At 43.5% G+C, this 18,305-nt stretch overlaps 1 protein-coding gene across 2 annotated transcripts in view; it reads right to left on the bottom strand.

Annotated features, from left to right (window-relative positions):
- Positions 1-18,305, bottom strand: part of PIGU (phosphatidylinositol glycan anchor biosynthesis class U) — a 75,032-nt gene that overhangs the window by 7,353 nt on the left and 49,374 nt on the right. For both annotated transcript variants that reach the window (XM_016126429.2, XM_036229507.1), the window contains 4 exons: positions 15,878-16,032; positions 14,131-14,274; positions 11,257-11,381; positions 5,392-5,534 (listed from right to left, as the gene is read on the bottom strand). In XM_016126429.2, the coding sequence (XP_015981915.1) occupies positions 5,392-5,534; positions 11,257-11,381; positions 14,131-14,274; positions 15,878-16,032 (567 nt within the window). The remainder of the gene's footprint in view (positions 1-5,391; positions 5,535-11,256; positions 11,382-14,130; positions 14,275-15,877; positions 16,033-18,305) is intronic.

Below are 18,305 nucleotides of genomic sequence, written 5' to 3'. Positions count from 1 at the left end.
GTTCTGACCCCTAGGAATGGAGCAGGACCTGCCACAGGCCCAGCTGGGGCCAAAACAGAGATGGAACTGGGAGGATAGGGTATATAAGATTGTGTCACTGGTCATAAAATGTGGATTCTGATCCCAGCTCATTCCATTTATTCATCAAGGTACAGTCACCGAATATTCTTCTTGGTGCTGGGGACACAGTGGTGACAAGACAGACCTGGGGGTTGCCTTAATGGAACCCACGGTCTACTGAGAGGATGTGATAAGAACACGAATAAATACAACCCTTCGGAGCTCTATGACTTCTAAGCCTCAGCTTCCTCATCTGTATTATAAGTAGACAATAACAGTGCCTCCCTCAAAGGGCTATTATAAGAATTAAGTAAATACTTTATCAGAATAAAATAAAGTTAAACAACTTAAAGGGCTGTCAGTATAGAAGTAGCTATATCAACTGTGGGGTTTAAAAAGGAGCTTCCCCTCTCATGTATGAACAAGGAGAGGTCACCAAAATGTTTTATTAAAAGAAAAAAAAGTCATACTCCTATCATGATGCCAACATTAAAACACACACACAAATAAAACTCTTTTTCCATGAGCACACGAGCTGACATAAATGCACAGGAAAATATCCAGAAGGCCACACTAGCACATGATCAGGAAGATTAAGGGGATTCATATGGGCTTGGCCCCCAGCAAGATCTCTTTAAACAGGAGCCACAATTATAATTTCGGGGAAAGATTTTCTCATGTTCCCTGTTTTCAAGCTGAATTAGAGTGAGCAGGACATCTTATCTTACTCTTTTTAAAAAGCTAAATTTAAATGCATTCCTTTTTGTTTACATGTCATCCTTGATGACCATTCTTCTTTTGTGGGTCACTGACCTGCAGAAGGACAGGGTCAAAAACAAAAAGGAGGGGGGACTGTCCTCCTTCCCTTGGTTTCTGGGTCTGAATGGTTTCCTAGGAATTTGCCGTGTATTTGAACAATGCATTGTTTGTGCTATTTCCCATGTCAACATATGAATAATGGCAATGGGACCTACACATTATATGTCCAATCCTCTCAACAACCTAGGAGGTGAGAGAAAATTGCCACCTAGAAAAATTCAACCACTTGCTGAAGGTCACACAGTAAGGAAGTGGAAAGGGACCACGACCAACCAATCTTCTCAGTCCCTATACACACACCCTATGGATGGGTTACTGATGTCATTTCCTGATTACTGACTCTGAGGCACAATTATAATTAGCAAATGATCTGTGCCACATGCTGAAAAATATTTAATAGCCCTAGGGGAAAAGGATGGTGCCTAAGTCACTGCTGTTTTACCTGCTGGTATAACTAATATTCTACCAATAATTTGTTCTGGTAGAGGGCATGACACTGACCAACTCAAACAGAGCAGGACTTAAAATCCGCAGGTCAAGGTGTTCTCTACATTTAGCCTGATTCAGTAATGATGGGCCTGACTCTGGATGCCTGCTAACAATCCGTACTCATTTGGTTCCCAGGGCAGCTCTGATCTGTCTTGTCCAGGGAGGGAAGAATAGGACCAGGTGAATACAGGCCCCACTCCAGGTAGAAGAGCTAAGAAGAGCTAGCTGTGGGACCGAGAACATGTCCCTGAATGCCATACTTCTCAATGGAAGTGCTGACTACAGGTCAGAGGGAAGCAGAGGCTGGCTTGGGCAGTGGAGGGCATGCAGGGGTTTCGCTGGCCAGAGACCAGGTTCTGACAGACGCTGGAGAAGGGCTGGGGACAGAACAGCCACCCACTGACCTTCACCAGCAGGGGTGACTTGGCTTCCATCCTGCCCAGCTCCTAGACTATCTCTCCTTCCCCTCTCACTTTCCAATTCGGAAAGGTCCGTGTCCCACTCCCCAATTCCCTGTGGCTTCCCTTGACCACTCGCAACCAGAAAGGTGATCTCGCTCCCTGCAGACTCCTCCAGCAGTTCCCCTCTGCACATCTGGCCATTAATCACATGCTGCTCTCCTGCTATCTTTGGTTCATTCATTCACCAACGGATATTTGCTAAACACTGCTCTGTTCCAAGTACAGATCTGGTAGTTGGGGACCCTGCAGTGGGTAGGACAGGTAGATCTTTGCTTTTAGCTCACAGGCTAGTAGGGGAGGCTGAGGGAGAAGCAATATAAAGTTAGAGGTGGGCTAAGTGCTATGAAAGAAACAAATAGGGGCCTGAGAAAGAGACAGTGGGGAAGGGGAACCTCATGAAAGGCCTCTTTGAGGAGGTGACATTTAACTCGCACTAAAATTCTAAATGTCTCATATTTGCAGTCTGTGATGCCTAACAGGTGTGAGGGCAGGGGTAGTTAACTCTCATGATGAGGGGTGTCTTCTGCCTCAGCCAATTCTCCAAGACAGTGATATGACTTGGGTGCCCGCCTGGGTGAGTTAAGGGCCCCGTCTGACACGCCCCTTTGAGATCTGGCAGTGGCAGCAGCCACAAGGCCCAGAGCCAGCAGCCCTAGGAAACATTTGACCCCAGAGAGTTATCTCTGGTTCAGAGCCACAGAGCCCAGACCCAAGGAGGCCGGTGACACTGTTGTGCCAGATGCCTGGACAAACCGCCAGCTTACAGGCACTTGGACCATGGTGGGAAGCCTGGAGGTTGGTTTGACCTGTCTGAAGGGCAGCCTGGCAATATCTGCCCAAACATACAATGTATATGCCTCTGACCCAGCAAATTCCACCACCTGAAACCTGTCCTAAGAAAACACTAGCGGGTGTATACGAGAGTATATGGAAGGATATGCGAGGCTCCTGCATTTATAATAAATAGCAAAATAACTGGAAGCAAGCTCAGTGTCCAGCGGCAGTGGCCCGCCTAGTCAGATATGTCATACGTCATAGTACATCCCAACTGTTACCGGAGCCATTAAAAAAAAATTTCAATTTAGATCATTAAGTGAAAAACAACAGTGTAGGAGTTTTTAAGTTAGTTTCAGGTGTTCAGCATAGTGGTTAGACATTTATATAATTTACAAAGTGATCCCCCTGATTAGTCTAGGACCACCTGGCACTATGCATAGCCATTACAGCATTATTGACCATATTCCCTATGCTGTACTTCACATCCCCATGACTATTTTGTAACTACCAATTTGGACTTCTTAATCCCTTCACCTTTTTCGTCCAGGCCCCCAAATCCCCTCCCATCTAGCAATCACCAGTTTGCTCTCTGTATCTATGAGTCTGTTTTCATTTTATTTGTTCATTTATTTGTTTCTTAGATTCCTCGTATAAGTGAAATTGTATGGTATTTGTCTTTCTGACCAACTTCACTTAGTATAATATAGGATTTCATTTCTTCATATAAACAAAAAAGCTCTTTCTGTGTGCATATGGACATAGAGCCGTCTGTACAGGCACAGAGGACGCCTGCAGACACACCAGACTGACCCCAGGGATCACATCTGCACTGGTGTGGGAGAAAATGGGGCCCAGCCGGATCTTTACTTTTCATTGCATATGCTTCTATTTTGACTTATTTTCCTCAGGAATAATAAATTCATGTATTACTTATATGGTTAAAAATACATTTTAAAAAGATATTTATAAAAAAAAGACAATACCAAGAGTTCTCTATGCTCAGTCACTAACACACTCCATCTACCTGGCCTTTAGGGCCTACTGCCAGCCCCACCGTCCGTTCCCAAAATTTCAGTTTCTCCTGACTTTGATGGAACCGGACCACTTGCAAACATCTCCCATGCCATTTACAGAGACCCTTGTTTCATAAAGGCAGCCAAAGGTAGCCACATAAAAAAAGCTGTTATCTGGCAAGTTCCATGGATGCTTCATAATCACTGCAACTGTACTCCTGACCCACACTTGACACTGATGACCTGACGAAGACCTGTGGGCTATTTCAGTGGCACTTGCAAGCTCCTCAGAGTCCCAGGATAGGCCCAGTGCCCTCAGATGCCAGCCATTACTTTCAAAGGAAAAGTAATGAGATTTCAGCAAGACAGAAGAGCCAGAACAACCTTTTGGAGTCCACAAAATATCAAGTTGAATCCTGCGGATTTCTGTTTGTTTGAGACACAGGTAGGAGTTGCTGAGCATCCACTATCAATAATTGCTGTGTGACAGGCAGACTAGACCCTCTGACCTGGTCCCATCCAGGCTACAGAGCCCTTCATCTCTCTTGCTGCTGTTCACAAATCAAGATAAATAGCTGGGCCAGACATTAATTGTCCAGAAATGTCCATGCAGGAAATACCAGACCCATCACTCACTGCAAAAGCCCTAACTCCCTTCTTCTTTCCCAGCAGTTAACCTTGGGGGCACGAATCTCCCTGGGGATTATTCAGTGCCATCATTAGTCTCTCCAGCTAGCTCTGCTTCCCATTCCGCCTATTACACACAGGAAATGCCTGATTGTGCCAATGGCAAGTGAAATGGTAAACAGTACAAGTGATTCTGATAGCACCTCCACAGTGAGGACAGAGCTGACCTGAGACAACGCAGCACAGTGAACAAGGGACCTTCGGAGAAGTTTGCTAGACCACCTGCAACAGAATCTCTGGGAGAGCTTGTTAAAAATGCAAATTCCCGACCCTGTTTTCCACATCTACTGAGTCGATATCTGTGGAAGTGGGATCAGGAAATCTGCATTTTTATTTTTTTTAACAATCAAAGCCATGTAACGATGACAGGCACCACATAACTATAGGATATAAAACATAGTAATAGAGAATTTGCATTTTTAAGAAGCTCCCACCAGTGACTTCACTGCTGAGAAATACTGCTCTACGACACCAACGGGGAGGCTTGCCCTGGGCCAGAGAAGGTCGGAGCTCCTTGCTGGTACTTCTCAGGGACCCCTGACAGCCTCCTCTCTGGCTACTCCTAGCTGTGCAATCCGCACTCCACACTTACTCAAGAGCTAGGATGTACTATTTCTCATCCTCCTATTTTTGCTCCTGCTGTCCCAGACTCTGGAAAGCCTCTCCCCCCCTTGCCTCTGCCCTTCCCACTCTCACACAGTACACTCACTCTGGGTGTCACACAGCCCAGGCACCATTACAGAAAGAAGGTGTCCTCAGAAACAGCCTTCCCTGAATTTGGTTCTTGGCTCCTCCAATGACTTCGGGCAAGAGGCAGCCTCTACGAGGCTCAGTTCCCATTTGTAAAACAGGGCTTGCTGTGAGAATTCGATGAGGTGATGGCTCGGCATGATGCCCAGCAACTGTTAGCCAGATAGTTTTCCCCACGGCTCTTACTTCCCTATCTTCTTTACTAGACCACATGCTACTTGAGGGAAGGAACTGTCCCCTCATTCACATCCAAACCCTTAGTTTGCAGAACCCAGGGCCCAGGTTTAACGTCTGAGACTACAAAATGCTGTCCCCATGCTGCCCTTGCCTCTTACCTGCCCGACATTGAAGGTCAATGTGATGGCATAAAAGAAATTGGAGTTGGCGCTTCCTGCATAAATCCAGAGGTGCCACAGGACAGGGAAGAGCACAGAGCAGACGATAATGATGCAGCCAAGGACAAAAACGTTCCGCAGGACTGCAAAGACAGAGGGTCACAGTTAGCTCAATGCTGATTCTCTTTGAGACCTTTTCCTTGCTATGATGGCTCCATAGGACAAAGAGGCCCAAGGAGAGCCTGGCGTAGGTCAAAGGCAGAACTCACCCTCCAGCCTTACCCTATTCCGCCCTACTCAGAGGCATGGCAGTGCCAAGAGGCAAACTTTAGACCCTCGAGTCAATGGTTCCCTGTGCCCAAAGCTGATGGGAGGTCCTAGATTTGGATCCTATACCTCCCACTTGTGGGCCTGGCTGATTGCAGTTATCAATGCCATGAATGCCTCTAGACACTGCAAAGGAGGCATTTCAGCAAGACACTGCCCTCTACCCAACTAATCTGAGTGTGTCCAAGCATAACTCATCTCCTCTCCCCGGGCAGGATGTTGTCTGGCCACAGGGATCATGGACAGGAATGGCAGCATGAACCCATGAAGATGAGACCCCACAGTGAGTCTCTATGGTGCTCCAGCCTGGGTCTTAGAAAATGTTTTCCATTCTCCTTAATTCATGTCTTAGGTCTCCTGCCTTGCTCTTAAAATGTCCCTCACTGTCCCTCAGATGATTTAAAAATCTTTCTGATGACTTCCCCCTCTAACATCACCTCTACCCCAGAGAGAAAAAGGAATCCCACTTGGGAGAAAGCTCTCCCTGAAGCCCCAGGGAGGGCCTGCCATACAGCGTGGTTCCTGGGCAGGCAGGTGAGTTCAGCATGATAGTGGGCACAGATTCAGAGAGACGCTGGTTAAAATTCCTGCTCTGCCAGCGAGTTCCTCTGAGTCTCCACTCCCTCGTCTCTAGAACAGAGCTAAAATGACAACTTCATGGGAGCGTTCCGTGAATTAAACCAGATGTGTGAAACGCTGGCACAGATGGATTACTGTGTGTTTTCTACTGGCTGCTATAACAAGTTACCAAAAATTTAGTGGCTTAAACAATATAATTTATAATCTTACAGTTCTAGAGGCTAGAAATCCAAAATGGGTCTCACAGACTAAAAACCAAGATATCTTCGGGGCTGCATTTCCTTTGGAGGCTCTAGGGGAAAATCCGTTTGCTTGCCTTCGTAGCACATAGAGACTGCCTGAGTTCTTGATCCCCTTCATCTTCAACCAGCAATGTTGGGTTAAGTCCTTCTCACAATGCATTACTCTAAACTCCTCTTTTGACTCCCTACTTTTTTAGAAAGTAGACTTCAGTTTTTAAAGAAGTTATAGGTTCACAGCAAAACTGAGCGGAAGGTACAGAGATTTCCCACATACTCCCTGCTTCCGCCTCTTTCGCTTTTAAGGGCTCCTGTGATTACACTGGGCCCACCTGGATTTTCTAGGATAACCTCCCCATCTGAAGGTCCTTTTCCCATGTAACGTGATATATTCACAGGTCTGGGGGATTATTATGTGAGCATCATTGTTGGGTGAGGAGGGGCCATTATTCTGGTTACCATACTGTGCATCCCCCACCTTTAAATTTCATTAGAGGATATCTGATAGTAGGATTATTTCTACTTCTTTCTTTACATTTTATTGTATTTTAAATAAGCTAATAAATATTACTTAAAATAAATTAATTAAAAGAAAAAAAAAAAACTTAGCGCTAGTTCTGATTCCCAGCAGACAGTTAATGAATAGAAGTTCCCTTCCTTTCACTGATCCTGACCTTCAGGAAATCCACTGAAGGGATGGAGAAACTCCTGAATCTTAAGGCTGCTGACCTCAGTTGTACAAAGACTTGATTGAAATACTATTCTAGGAGTTCATGCATTGGAAGGGGGCTGGGTTACACATACAATTCTCAATTTTGGTTGCAAAATGAAATCATCTGGGGAAGCCCACCCAGATTAAGTAAATCTGAGTCTCTTGGGGTGGGGCCCAGGAATCCATATTAGTTTCTAAAAGCTTTCCCAGGGATTCTAATATGCAGCCAATGCTATGAACCCCTGGATCATGGCTGCAGACCCTGAGCAAGCAGGAGGCCTGTGTGAGTCTGCAGCAGAGATGTCAGCGGTTCACAGTGAGAATAATGAGGACAAAGCAGTTCGGAGCTCTTGTTAAAGCTGAATGTTTTCAATTTAAGGTTCACTCTTTATTGAGAAATGACAGGTGGTTTTTTGGTGCTGGTTGTTGTTGCTAAAAAGTCCTTTCTTTTATTAAATGAAGATAAACAGCTGGTAAAAGAGTTGACTGTTTTAATGTCTTTAGCAAAATAAAAAGCTGGCAACTCTGTCACCAGAGTTTTTTAAATGTTAGTGGTCTGTGAAATCCCACAATTTGGAAACACTGGCCTGGAGGGCTTCCAAGGTCCTCTTTTCTGATCTGAAATTTCCACAATTCTGGGTTTTCAAAGCTGAGAGGTTAAGGCCTTGACTCAAGCCTTCCTGAGACCTCTCCTTTCTTGTCCTTTCTCCTAGAAACAGGAAGTATGGGAAAAGGGACGTGTGCACAGATAATTATTGCTGCTGTTTTTATTAAACAATGTTACAACCTTAAGAAAGACATAATCTATGTACCATTTCTCTACTCCAATATCACCACTGACATGTCTCAATGGTTCTTTCTGATTCCTTGGAAATTATTTTGCTGAAAAGAAAGGGGTGGTGCCCAATATTCCTAAATTAAAATCCCTGTGATCTGATAGTCCAGGTGGGTCTCTGTTCCATGCCTCTAGCCACTCTGGATTTCAGACCAGGTGACAAGAAGGTGACCAAGTGCAGAGACTGAAAGAGGCTCACATGTAGCTCCTGGATGCAATCATGAAGAGTATTCCTGTGTGCCTGGAGGAACTGTCACCAGCATCCAGTTGGCTTCTGGCCTATGGTGACCTTTTGCAGGACTAGGGAGCTGCTATTCACTCTTGCTGGCTGACAGGCCAGAGGACTAGAGCTATATGCCAGAGCAGATGGAGCTAGGGACCTGGGGCACAGGACAGCTTGTTCCAGGCACCAGGAGGTGTCAGAGATGTCAGAGATGACCAGGGCCTAATGAGACGAAAGGGCTCACTCTTCATCAGACTTGCTAGGCCAGCTGGAATCATATTCCTATGTTCACTGAGTGGCTTATTCAATCTCTGGCTGCACTATTGACAAACTAAAACTTCAGGCAAGTCATTTTGCCTATCTAAGCCTCAGGCGTTCAGAAATAAAATTCTACTTGAAGAATCCAGTCCCATTGAGAGGGTGACATTCCTTTTCTTAAACTAGGTGCTAGGTACATGGAAATTTATTACATCATTATTCCTTATAATTTACATGTATTTTATCAATATTCTTTTATCTTTTTACAATAGTTAATAAAAACACACAAAATCCAGCTCTTTGGTAACTAGTTCTCAGCTGGACCACTGCAGGTTGGCACTGGCTCTGCCAGCAGGCTGTTCCCTAACACCGCAATTGTGTGTCTGTATGTCTCATCCCGGCCTCAGGCTCCAGAGTCTTGGTGTCTGGGGACTATACTCCGGGAAGGGCCCATGTGCCTCTTTTCCCCTCTGAGCAGGACAGGAAAACAAAGAGGTGAATGTGTGAGCAGGCATGTTAGCACTGGTAGCTAATGTTTAAATTGAATTTTTAATCACACTGAAAGTCTGAACATATTCAACCTAGGCTTATAGACTTCTCAAAGTCTCCACTCACAGGTTCTTAGGACCAAGCCGAAGACACACCTCACTGCATGTCATGACTAGCAGTTGTCATGCCCCAAACAGACACTCCAAGCACGAGTATTCTCCGCTGTAGGAGCTGGGCACTGAGGATGGTAGCCAGTGCTCTCTGCAGGACTTTCAGACAAGCTGAACTTGCCCAGCCAGACAGCAACAGCATCAATTAGATCATCCAGGTTTCTGAAAACTCCGTCTTTATTTTTTGTGCCTCATTATCCCAGAGGGCATGAAATAGCTTATTTCAAGTTTTGAAAAACATGTTTATTCCAATGACTCTGAATGACTCTGGCTACCAAGCCTGAAGCTTTGATCATGGAACTATGCAAGAGCCCCCCCCACACACACACACATAATTATAACTGATGATAATAACTACATTGCTATTCACATTTATTTTTTGTCAAACATAAAACACTCATGAAAGATATTCTCCACATTCAACAGATGAGAAAATGGGAGGCTCGAAAAGGTTAAATGATTTGCCTAAAACATGTGGCTAGTAATGGGAAAGTCAGGATTCAGTCTCAAGTCAGTATGACTCCAGACTATGCTTAGTAATATGGGATGAAAGGTATGATGCAAGGGAGAGAGATGCCCTGTGTGCGATAGAAAGCTAAGAAAAAATACTCTTATTTTTTGGGGAAAAGGATCAACATCCCCAATTCCCATCCTGTCACAAACTGAGGTATGTTCACATTTGGTGGCCTCGTGATTTGTCATTGTCCACTCTACCAAGAGGCCCCAACGTGACTCTGAGCCCAGTGGACTGGGTGACTCTTATCTGTGCAATGAGGACATCACAGGCAGAAGGTGCCGCTTCCTCTTCCCAGGCCGGCAAGACTGGTCACCATCCCACCAGGCCATTATCACCTGTAAGAGCAGCCCTGCTTGGCCCGCCCACTTAGCTATTTACCTTTGCACACAGGCCCATTCTCACAGGTAGGTTTCTTTCAGGCAGCTCATCAGTTTCGCATCCTGGTTGACACCCAGAGAGACCCAAAACAACAACACAGACTCACTTCCCCTGACATCCCGAGTTCATTCTTGACACCTTGCTGGGCACTCCCTGTAGGCAACGAAAGTTCAATGGCTCCCTTTCCATTCTGGTTTAGAGAAGCAAGTGTCGCTGGGCCGCTGACACTGCCTGTTCATTAGAGAGGTTTCAAAAACTCATCCACAAACATTTGCTGAGTTGTTCCCATGTGTCAAGTTTGATCCTGGGCTCTAGGGACACAGAGGTGAGTGAGTCATTAGCCTAGCCTAAGGGAGCCTACAAACACTAAAAAGAACCCACAGAGAGGACTAAGAGCCCAACTGAGGGAAATACTGGGGGCCCAGGAAACACAACTAGATCACTGCTAGGCAATCCTCTGAGGAGCAGATGGTTAGAGCTGAAAGGGGTCTTCACTGTAGGCAGGAAGTCTATGGTTGCCCATCTGTCTTATATGGACCTTTGGGTGCAGCTCTGGGAAATGGTTCAAAGCCCTAGGTCTAGCACTGCACTGTCCAGTACAATAGCCACTAGCTAGGTGTGGCTTCTTAAATTTAAATTTATTAAAATAAAAAATTCACTTCCTTAGTAATACTACTGGCTACTCTATTGGGATGTGCAGCTATAGGACATTTCCATCATCACAGAAAGTTTTACTGAACATCACTGGTGAAAAGCTTTTAGATCTGGATTCCAATGCCAGCCCTACCATTTACCAGTCAAAGGACCTTGAACAAATGTCTCTACCTTTCTGTACCTCAGTCTTCTTGTCTGAAAAATATGGATACTTTCCTCAAAGGTAAATATGAAGATAAAATGAGCTCATGCATGTAACACTCTTAGAACCACAGTAGCCAAGTACACAGTAAATGCTAAATGAATTGTAGTTATCTTTATTTTCATCACTAGTCTGTAGCACCGAGGGAGAATTGTTTCCTGGCACCGCTAGCACAGCAGATGCCCAGCAAATGCCTATCAATTCCTTTTCCCCTGGCTGTTTCATCCAGGGACCAGGCCGACACAAATCTGCCACCAGGGGTTTAGAGGTAAGGGTACTCACATCTGTAGAGATGATTCCACACAGGGAAGAAGGCCATGTAAAGGGCCACATCCCCCACTGTTGGGTAGGACTTGAAGATGGAGATGATGGCAATCTGAATGAACATGAAGAAGATAGGGTGCTCCCTAGGGCAGGACAGAGCAGAAAGATAAAGATCAGTTATGGACCAGGCTCACCCCAGAGACTCCTGACCCCAGCCCTCAAACCCAAAAATATTCTCCAGGGGATTTTAGCTGGCTCTGCTACCCACAAGACACTGGGGACAGGCTGCGTAGCAGAAAAGAAAACTGTGGAGACCCAGAGATGCTCAGAGGTGGTGAGGAGAGCCCAGCAAACACTAGAGAAACAGCCCACAGAGATAGTTCCCATCAACCGCCCTCCAACCAGCTCCAAGCCTTCCCCCAGGAGTCTCTGAGGAAAAAAACAAATGAAGTCAGTGTTCTTTATTACTGGGCTTAAATAACTGCTTGTCATAGTGTAATGAGGCAGCCTCCCATGCCAGAGGCCCCTCTGACAACTGGACCCAGGGCAGGAAGTGCTTCCTTGCTGATGCTTTTTTTCTCTGACAGTCAGGTCAGTGGGGTCTACAGACCCTTAGCTACAATAAGCTTCTTTCCAGAAAGAGAACTGAGAGCTGTGCATCTTTTCGGCCCTTAAGGACTGGAACTGACGTTCTTGCCACCTTAAACTAATAACAAAATGGCTATCACTTCCTGAACTCTCACTCTGCTAAGTTCTGTGCGAGGCCCTTTTTTGCATTATTGCATGTGATTCTTACTACAGCTGAGCTACCCCTCGAGGGAGGCAATGCTGTCACCTGCACTTTGCAGATGAGATTCAGAGACGGTAAGTGAATCAGTAAACGATGGAGCTATTTGTCTCCAGGACTCCCAAGCACCACCAATACTGTTCTCCTGAGTGCACAGCATGATGATAGCTCTGATTAGGGAGGGTGGGAACAGAGCTCAATCTCCAGTGCTCTTCAGGGAGGTGACACATGCAGAGGGGAAGTCAACAGGAAGAGGCCATATCTACACCTATACTAGCTACATCCTAAGCTACACAACATGCACATGGCCATCTGTTGCCCAGTTCCTGGATGCCCAACTCATGGATGTTAATGGCATTCTTGTCTTGTAGGTCAAAGGCCAGGAGTGACTCAATGGGTGTAAATCTGAGATGCAGAGACAAACATGTACACACCCAAACACTCCAGCCCTTCTACACAGCAAATGCCTCAAATCTTAGCTTGGATGTCACGAAGTCTTATAGCTTCTGAGAAGGGTCTGGCTCATTCAGTGGGAATCTTCCTAAAGGAAATCCAAATCATTGGCTTTGGGATTTTTTGGTAGCTGCTAATAGCTGCAACACCTCTGTGAAAAGGCCATTGAAAATGTGCCCCAAAACATGGAGACTAGAATATCCTGCAACACTGCGGGGGAAAAGGTGGCCTGAAGGGCTCTGTTCCCACAAAGCTGGCACTGGAAGCAAACACTGCAGGGAGCGAGAGTTAGAGGAACTTCATATTCAAACACAGGAGGGTAGCAATGACGAAGGTCAAGTATCTTCATAACCTCTGTCCCTACAACTCTGAGGCCCTGGCCGGGGGCTGCTGCTATGGTGGTGGGTGTCATATGATGGCGGTACTGTTGTCTACCCAGGACCTATCTCTGGCCTTTTACATGCAGACAATGAAAGCTGCTGGAAAGCTAGCTATACGGAGTAAAAAAAGCTGCTCTGGGCTCCCTGCTTCTCTCAGCCCAGTGGCCAGGCCTGATTGGAACAAGGGCAGGAAACATAGACCACAGACAGCTGGAGAGTTTGGCTGGGTAAGGCTGCCAGAGTTTTGGAGCCTACCAGGCCAAGGAAGGATGGTATTCTGTTAGGTGCCAGGCCAAGGCTGTCATGAGAAGGAAGCATCAGCTCTGAGCTTTTACAGAATGGGAGTCATGTGTATCAGTTCAGTAGCCATGAAGAATGGCAGGACGATTAGAGAATTCAAGCTCTCAAAATCTAAATCAAACTCTCCTTCAGCTTCCTTGGACCATCCAGGCATATCTGCTGCTGTTGGTGCCTGTTTTTCCTTCTCTGAAGCCAGGATAACATGACCATTTCCGGGGGATATTACAAGTGATCTCTCTCAGGAGCTTTGCATCATACAGACTAAGCATAGAGTCTGCAATCAGACAAACCTGGGTCTGAATCGCAGAGCCACTGCTTACTAGCTGTAAGACTCTGGGAAAATCACTCCACTTCTCTGAACATTGATTTCCTCAACTATAAAATGGAACTGATGATAATAAAACAATGCCTGCCTCCAAGAGTTGCTGGGTTATGCATAAATACATTTCTGAAAGCCTAGAATGGTATCTGGGATGGAGCTGGGCTCAACACATGTTAGCTCTCTCACACCACAGAAGAGAGCTCCACAGACAACCCTTTTGAGGGAAACTGACCAGAAGATTAAACAGAGCTGCAGGTAGCTAGCCCCCCAACTAACATCTTGAGTCCCCCTGGGCGTCACTGGGTTGCTGATATAGGACACCCAACAAGATCCACTTTTTCCAAAGATACTCCCCCACCCCATCCTCTGCTCTTATCTAAAATGGTGAGTGGGCTCAGCAGCAGTGTGGGCTTGAGTACCCCAAAGAGAGGCCAGGAGAAATATCAGGGTACTCCAAAGCATCCTCCCTGCGGCCTGCGCTCTGTGTGATTTTACTGCTGGCTCAAGCCACTGGCACCTGAGGAGATTAAAGGCAGGGTTCCCTGAGCAAAGATAGCATAAACCTAAGAGCAGATGCTCCCAGTTTGAAGGGCTCTTGTAAGGCTCCAAATGGCACTGTGGACAAATAAGTAGCAGGTCCAAACACTTACTTTAGCTTTATGGCTAAGGGGATGGTGTAGAAGAAGACGTTGATCTGAAACACACATACAAAGAAGAGGCTGAAGTGCTCAAACATCTCCGCAAAGAAGTACCAAAAAAGACCAATGTTCGGAGTGAGATCTGGAACAGAAAGTCTGGAGTGAAGAAAACAAAAGGAGAGAAAAAAGAGAGCAGTTATAAATGGTCTGCTTTGACCTGGTTTTCTCATGAAGACTTTGGTCACTACTGAGCAGCCAAGGATGACTTTGTCCTCACAGAGATCAGGATGTGAGGGGCTCTCTAGGCACCTTGAATATAGGTAATTAACGAAAACAAGGGGCAGAGACACAGAGAATGATAACTGATCATATTCACTGAGCCAAACTCTGACATGCATCAAAGATCAGAAATGAGGCAGGGATTCATGCTAGAAATCAAAAGACCAGCCCCTACTTTACTGCTAAGACACATATATTTAAAATTAAGAGATATCAGTACTGTAACAAAAGAGGAATGGATTTTAAATAAACAATATCTATTTGGGGCATTTCAAAGACTTGCCTAGAGAAACAGGCTCAAAGATTCTGTTCCTCCCCATTCTTGCTCCATATCCCCACACAGGAGCCAGAAGAGTGAGTGCCTGACACTGCAGTAAGACTTCTAGGGGCTGGAGGAACCATTGGCAGGTTCTGGCTAGGATCCCAGACTTCATTTGAGAAGTCACGGATTAACTGGAAAACTTTTTGTCTAGTAATACTAGATAAAAATTGGCTGCAATTCTGGCTCTTTTAAAAATGTACATCATATTTTTATTTAAAAAATATGGAGTTGAAACTGATGTCAATTCACAATTTCAAAAAGGCAACAAATGGAGCGTGGAGCAGGGAGAAATAGGCAATGGCTCGTGGTCATATTTCATTGACATAGGCCTCCGCCCAGAGCAAGACTTTGCCTCTTGCTGTAACTACATTTCCTTTTCTGTGAAATGAGGTAAAGAACAAAATCTGTGGTTCAGCAGAAAACCAGGAAAAGCTTTTCACTACTATCCAAGGTGGAGCATGAACCATTATTACACTCAGCCAGGATTTAACACAAATTAGCAATCCAGAATCCCAAAGAGAAGTGTGCCACTCCAGATCCCTCTCCTACCCTGGCAGATTTCAGTGTCTATCACCCCACTGGGCTGAGTTCCTCAAGGCTTGGGCAGCGGCCACCCCTTCAGCATACCATACAGAGAGCATTTGGAAATGTCTACAGAATGCATACTGAAAAAACCATTTCGATTTTTTCTAAAAGTTTGACACATAGCAGGTGGCTTTATTTTAAAACTGTCAGAGACCCTCTTGTAGTAGAGGAATATATCCATTACTGTTTGGGATTGAACCAAAACCTTTCAGGCAGAGGCTGGTAGACAATTTGGATGTTCCTAGAGAGTGCTCCTTAATCTCACTAGATTAGAGGTATGCTCTAAACCAGTGCCTCTCAAAGTATGTTCTCTGGACCAGCAGCATCGGCATGACCTGAAAGTGTGTTAAAATGCAAATTGTTGGTCCCCATCCCAGACTTACTTAATCAGAAGCTCAAAAGTGGGGCCCAGCAAAGTAGATGTTAACAAGCCCTGAAGGGGACTCCGATGCACACTAAAGTTTGAGAACCACTGTGTCTAGATGCTCCCTGTGGTCATTCGCCCTCTGATTCTAGCTGGAGCTATGAAAACTAAATTAACTTCCAGAGTTTTCTAATGAGGTCATTACTTACATGAAGCCGTAGACTGCAGGGATGAAATCCCAGGAGCTGAGAAGGAAGAAGGAGAGGCAAATGATTACCACTAGGCTTCCCACGTACATCATGGCATACTCCCAAGAGAAGATCCAGAATGCTTTGCTCTTCACTTTCACAGGTATGTACTGCCGCTACGAGAGAAGGCAAAATGGTACATTTAGGGATATCAAGGATAGAGAGTAGTTATCAGTTTAAACTCCAAGATGCCTCCTGAAAAACACAGGATATCAAGTTGAACATCAAAGACTTGAAAAGATATGCTAGATAAACACTAACCAAAAGAAAACTAGTTTGGTTATACTGGTTCCAGAAAAAACAGACTTTAACGTAAAAAGTACTACAGAGATAAAGATGCTCCATAGTGATGAACGGTTCAATTTATCAGAAAAATATAACAGTTATAAACTTGTATGTACCTAATATCAGTCTCAAAACATATCGAACATGGACAGAGCTACAGAGAAAAAATAGACTAATCCATCATCAGTGAATAAATCAAATAGACAAAACCAGTAACCAAGTAGGAAATATGAATAGCACACAATAAATTTGATCTCATGAGATCTTATAAAACATAATATACTTATATAGAATAATATACCTAGTAACTATAGAGAATTCATTCATTTTAAGCATTTTATTCAATGTCATTAAAACCTACCACATACCTAAATCAGACCACAAAGCAATATCAACAAACTTCAAGGAGTCTGTATCATTCTCTGACCCATTCTCTGACCAAAATGCAATTATTCAAAATCATTAATAAAAAGATAACCTAAAATATATATTAGAAACATTTTATCCCTTTTCCAAATAACTCAGGGGTCAAATAAAAAAAAATAATAAAAAATTCAGATGTAAGAAATTAATGGCTATGAAAATACCTCATAGCACTATTTGTGTAATGTAGATAAAAGAGTACTCAAGAGGGAAAAATACAGGCTTATAAACTTATATGTGAATAGAAGGCTGAAAATAAATATGCTAAACATCTATTTTAAGATATTAGAAACAAAAAAAAAAACAAAAAAGACACTGGAAACAGAACAAAACCCTAAAAGGAAGGAAGGAAATAATAAAGGTTAGAATAGAATTTGTTGAAATGGAAAACAAAATCACAGTATAAGGAAATAACATAGCCAAAAGCCAGCTCTTAGAAATGACTGAGACTGATGAGTCTCTGAGAAGACTGATTTAAAAAAAAGGGATCAAATAAACATAACTATAGATGCATCAACATTAAAAAACAAAATTAAAAACGTATGCCCATGTGTCTAAAATCTGAGGCAAAAATGGACACTTTATATAAAAATGTAAATAATGTGTCAAGATGCCAGTGCCATAAAAAATAAATAAATAGAAGGTGGTGATCAAAGGAGATGACAATGAAATGTAATAAATGATTCTTGTTTGGATCCTGAATCCCACCTCTCCCCCAAAATGCTATAAAGTTTATGTACATATTTGGGAATTTGAATTCAGAGTGTACATACTAGGTAATATGAATCTATGAAAGTTAGTACAAATCTTGGGTGTGTTAATAGTTTTGTGGCTATGCAGAAGAATGCTCCAGTTCTTAAGATTTACCTGCTGAGTATTTAGGGTTGATGTGTCTTGCTATCTGTAACTTCCCTGCCAATGAATCAGGAATAAAGAAAGGAAAAAAGTCTATAAATCTATATTAAAATATAGAAAATGTGACAAAATGATAACTGGGGAATCTACATAAAAGATATTTATTATACTAGTCTTTCAACTTTTCTGAAAGCATGAAATAAAAAATTAGGGAAAAACCAATTCAATAAGAAATAGAAATTTTTGAATGGTCCTATAACCGTTTAGGAAATTGAATAAGTAATGAAAATTTTTTCCATAAAGAAAAGAGCAGGCCCAGCCAGTTCTACAGGAAAGTTCTACAAACATTCAAGAAACAGGTGATTATAATCTTACATTAACTCTTCCATAGCAAATATAAACTTGATACCAAAACCACTTACCAACACAAATGCAAAAAGGCTAAATGAAATATTATCTAATATAATTCAGCAACACATGAAAAAGATCATGATAAAGTTGTGTTATGACCAGGTTGAGTTTATTCTAAAAATTCAAGGTTAGTTCAATACAAGAAAAGCTATTAATATAAGTATCGCAAACAGCTTCAAGATAAGAAATCGTATTAGTATCTAGATATATGCAACGACTATTCATGATAAAAATAACAAACAAAAGAATTCAGTGAAGTATTAGGGTATGAAATTAACACATAATAAGACTTCATATGCACAAATAATAAACAATTAGAGGACATATGGTAGAGAAAACCACAGTTACAATAACACCAAGGAAAATAAAACTTAGAATTAAATTTAACAGAAAATGTGCAAAACCCATTCAAGGA

The sequence above is a fragment of the Rousettus aegyptiacus genome, unplaced genomic scaffold (assembly GCF_014176215.1).
Source record: "Rousettus aegyptiacus isolate mRouAeg1 unplaced genomic scaffold, mRouAeg1.p scaffold_m13_p_12, whole genome shotgun sequence".
Classification (NCBI taxonomy): domain Eukaryota; kingdom Metazoa; phylum Chordata; class Mammalia; order Chiroptera; family Pteropodidae; genus Rousettus; species Rousettus aegyptiacus.
The sequence above is the reverse complement of the archived record's forward strand: the minus strand, read 5'-3'. Positions and strand labels throughout refer to the sequence as shown.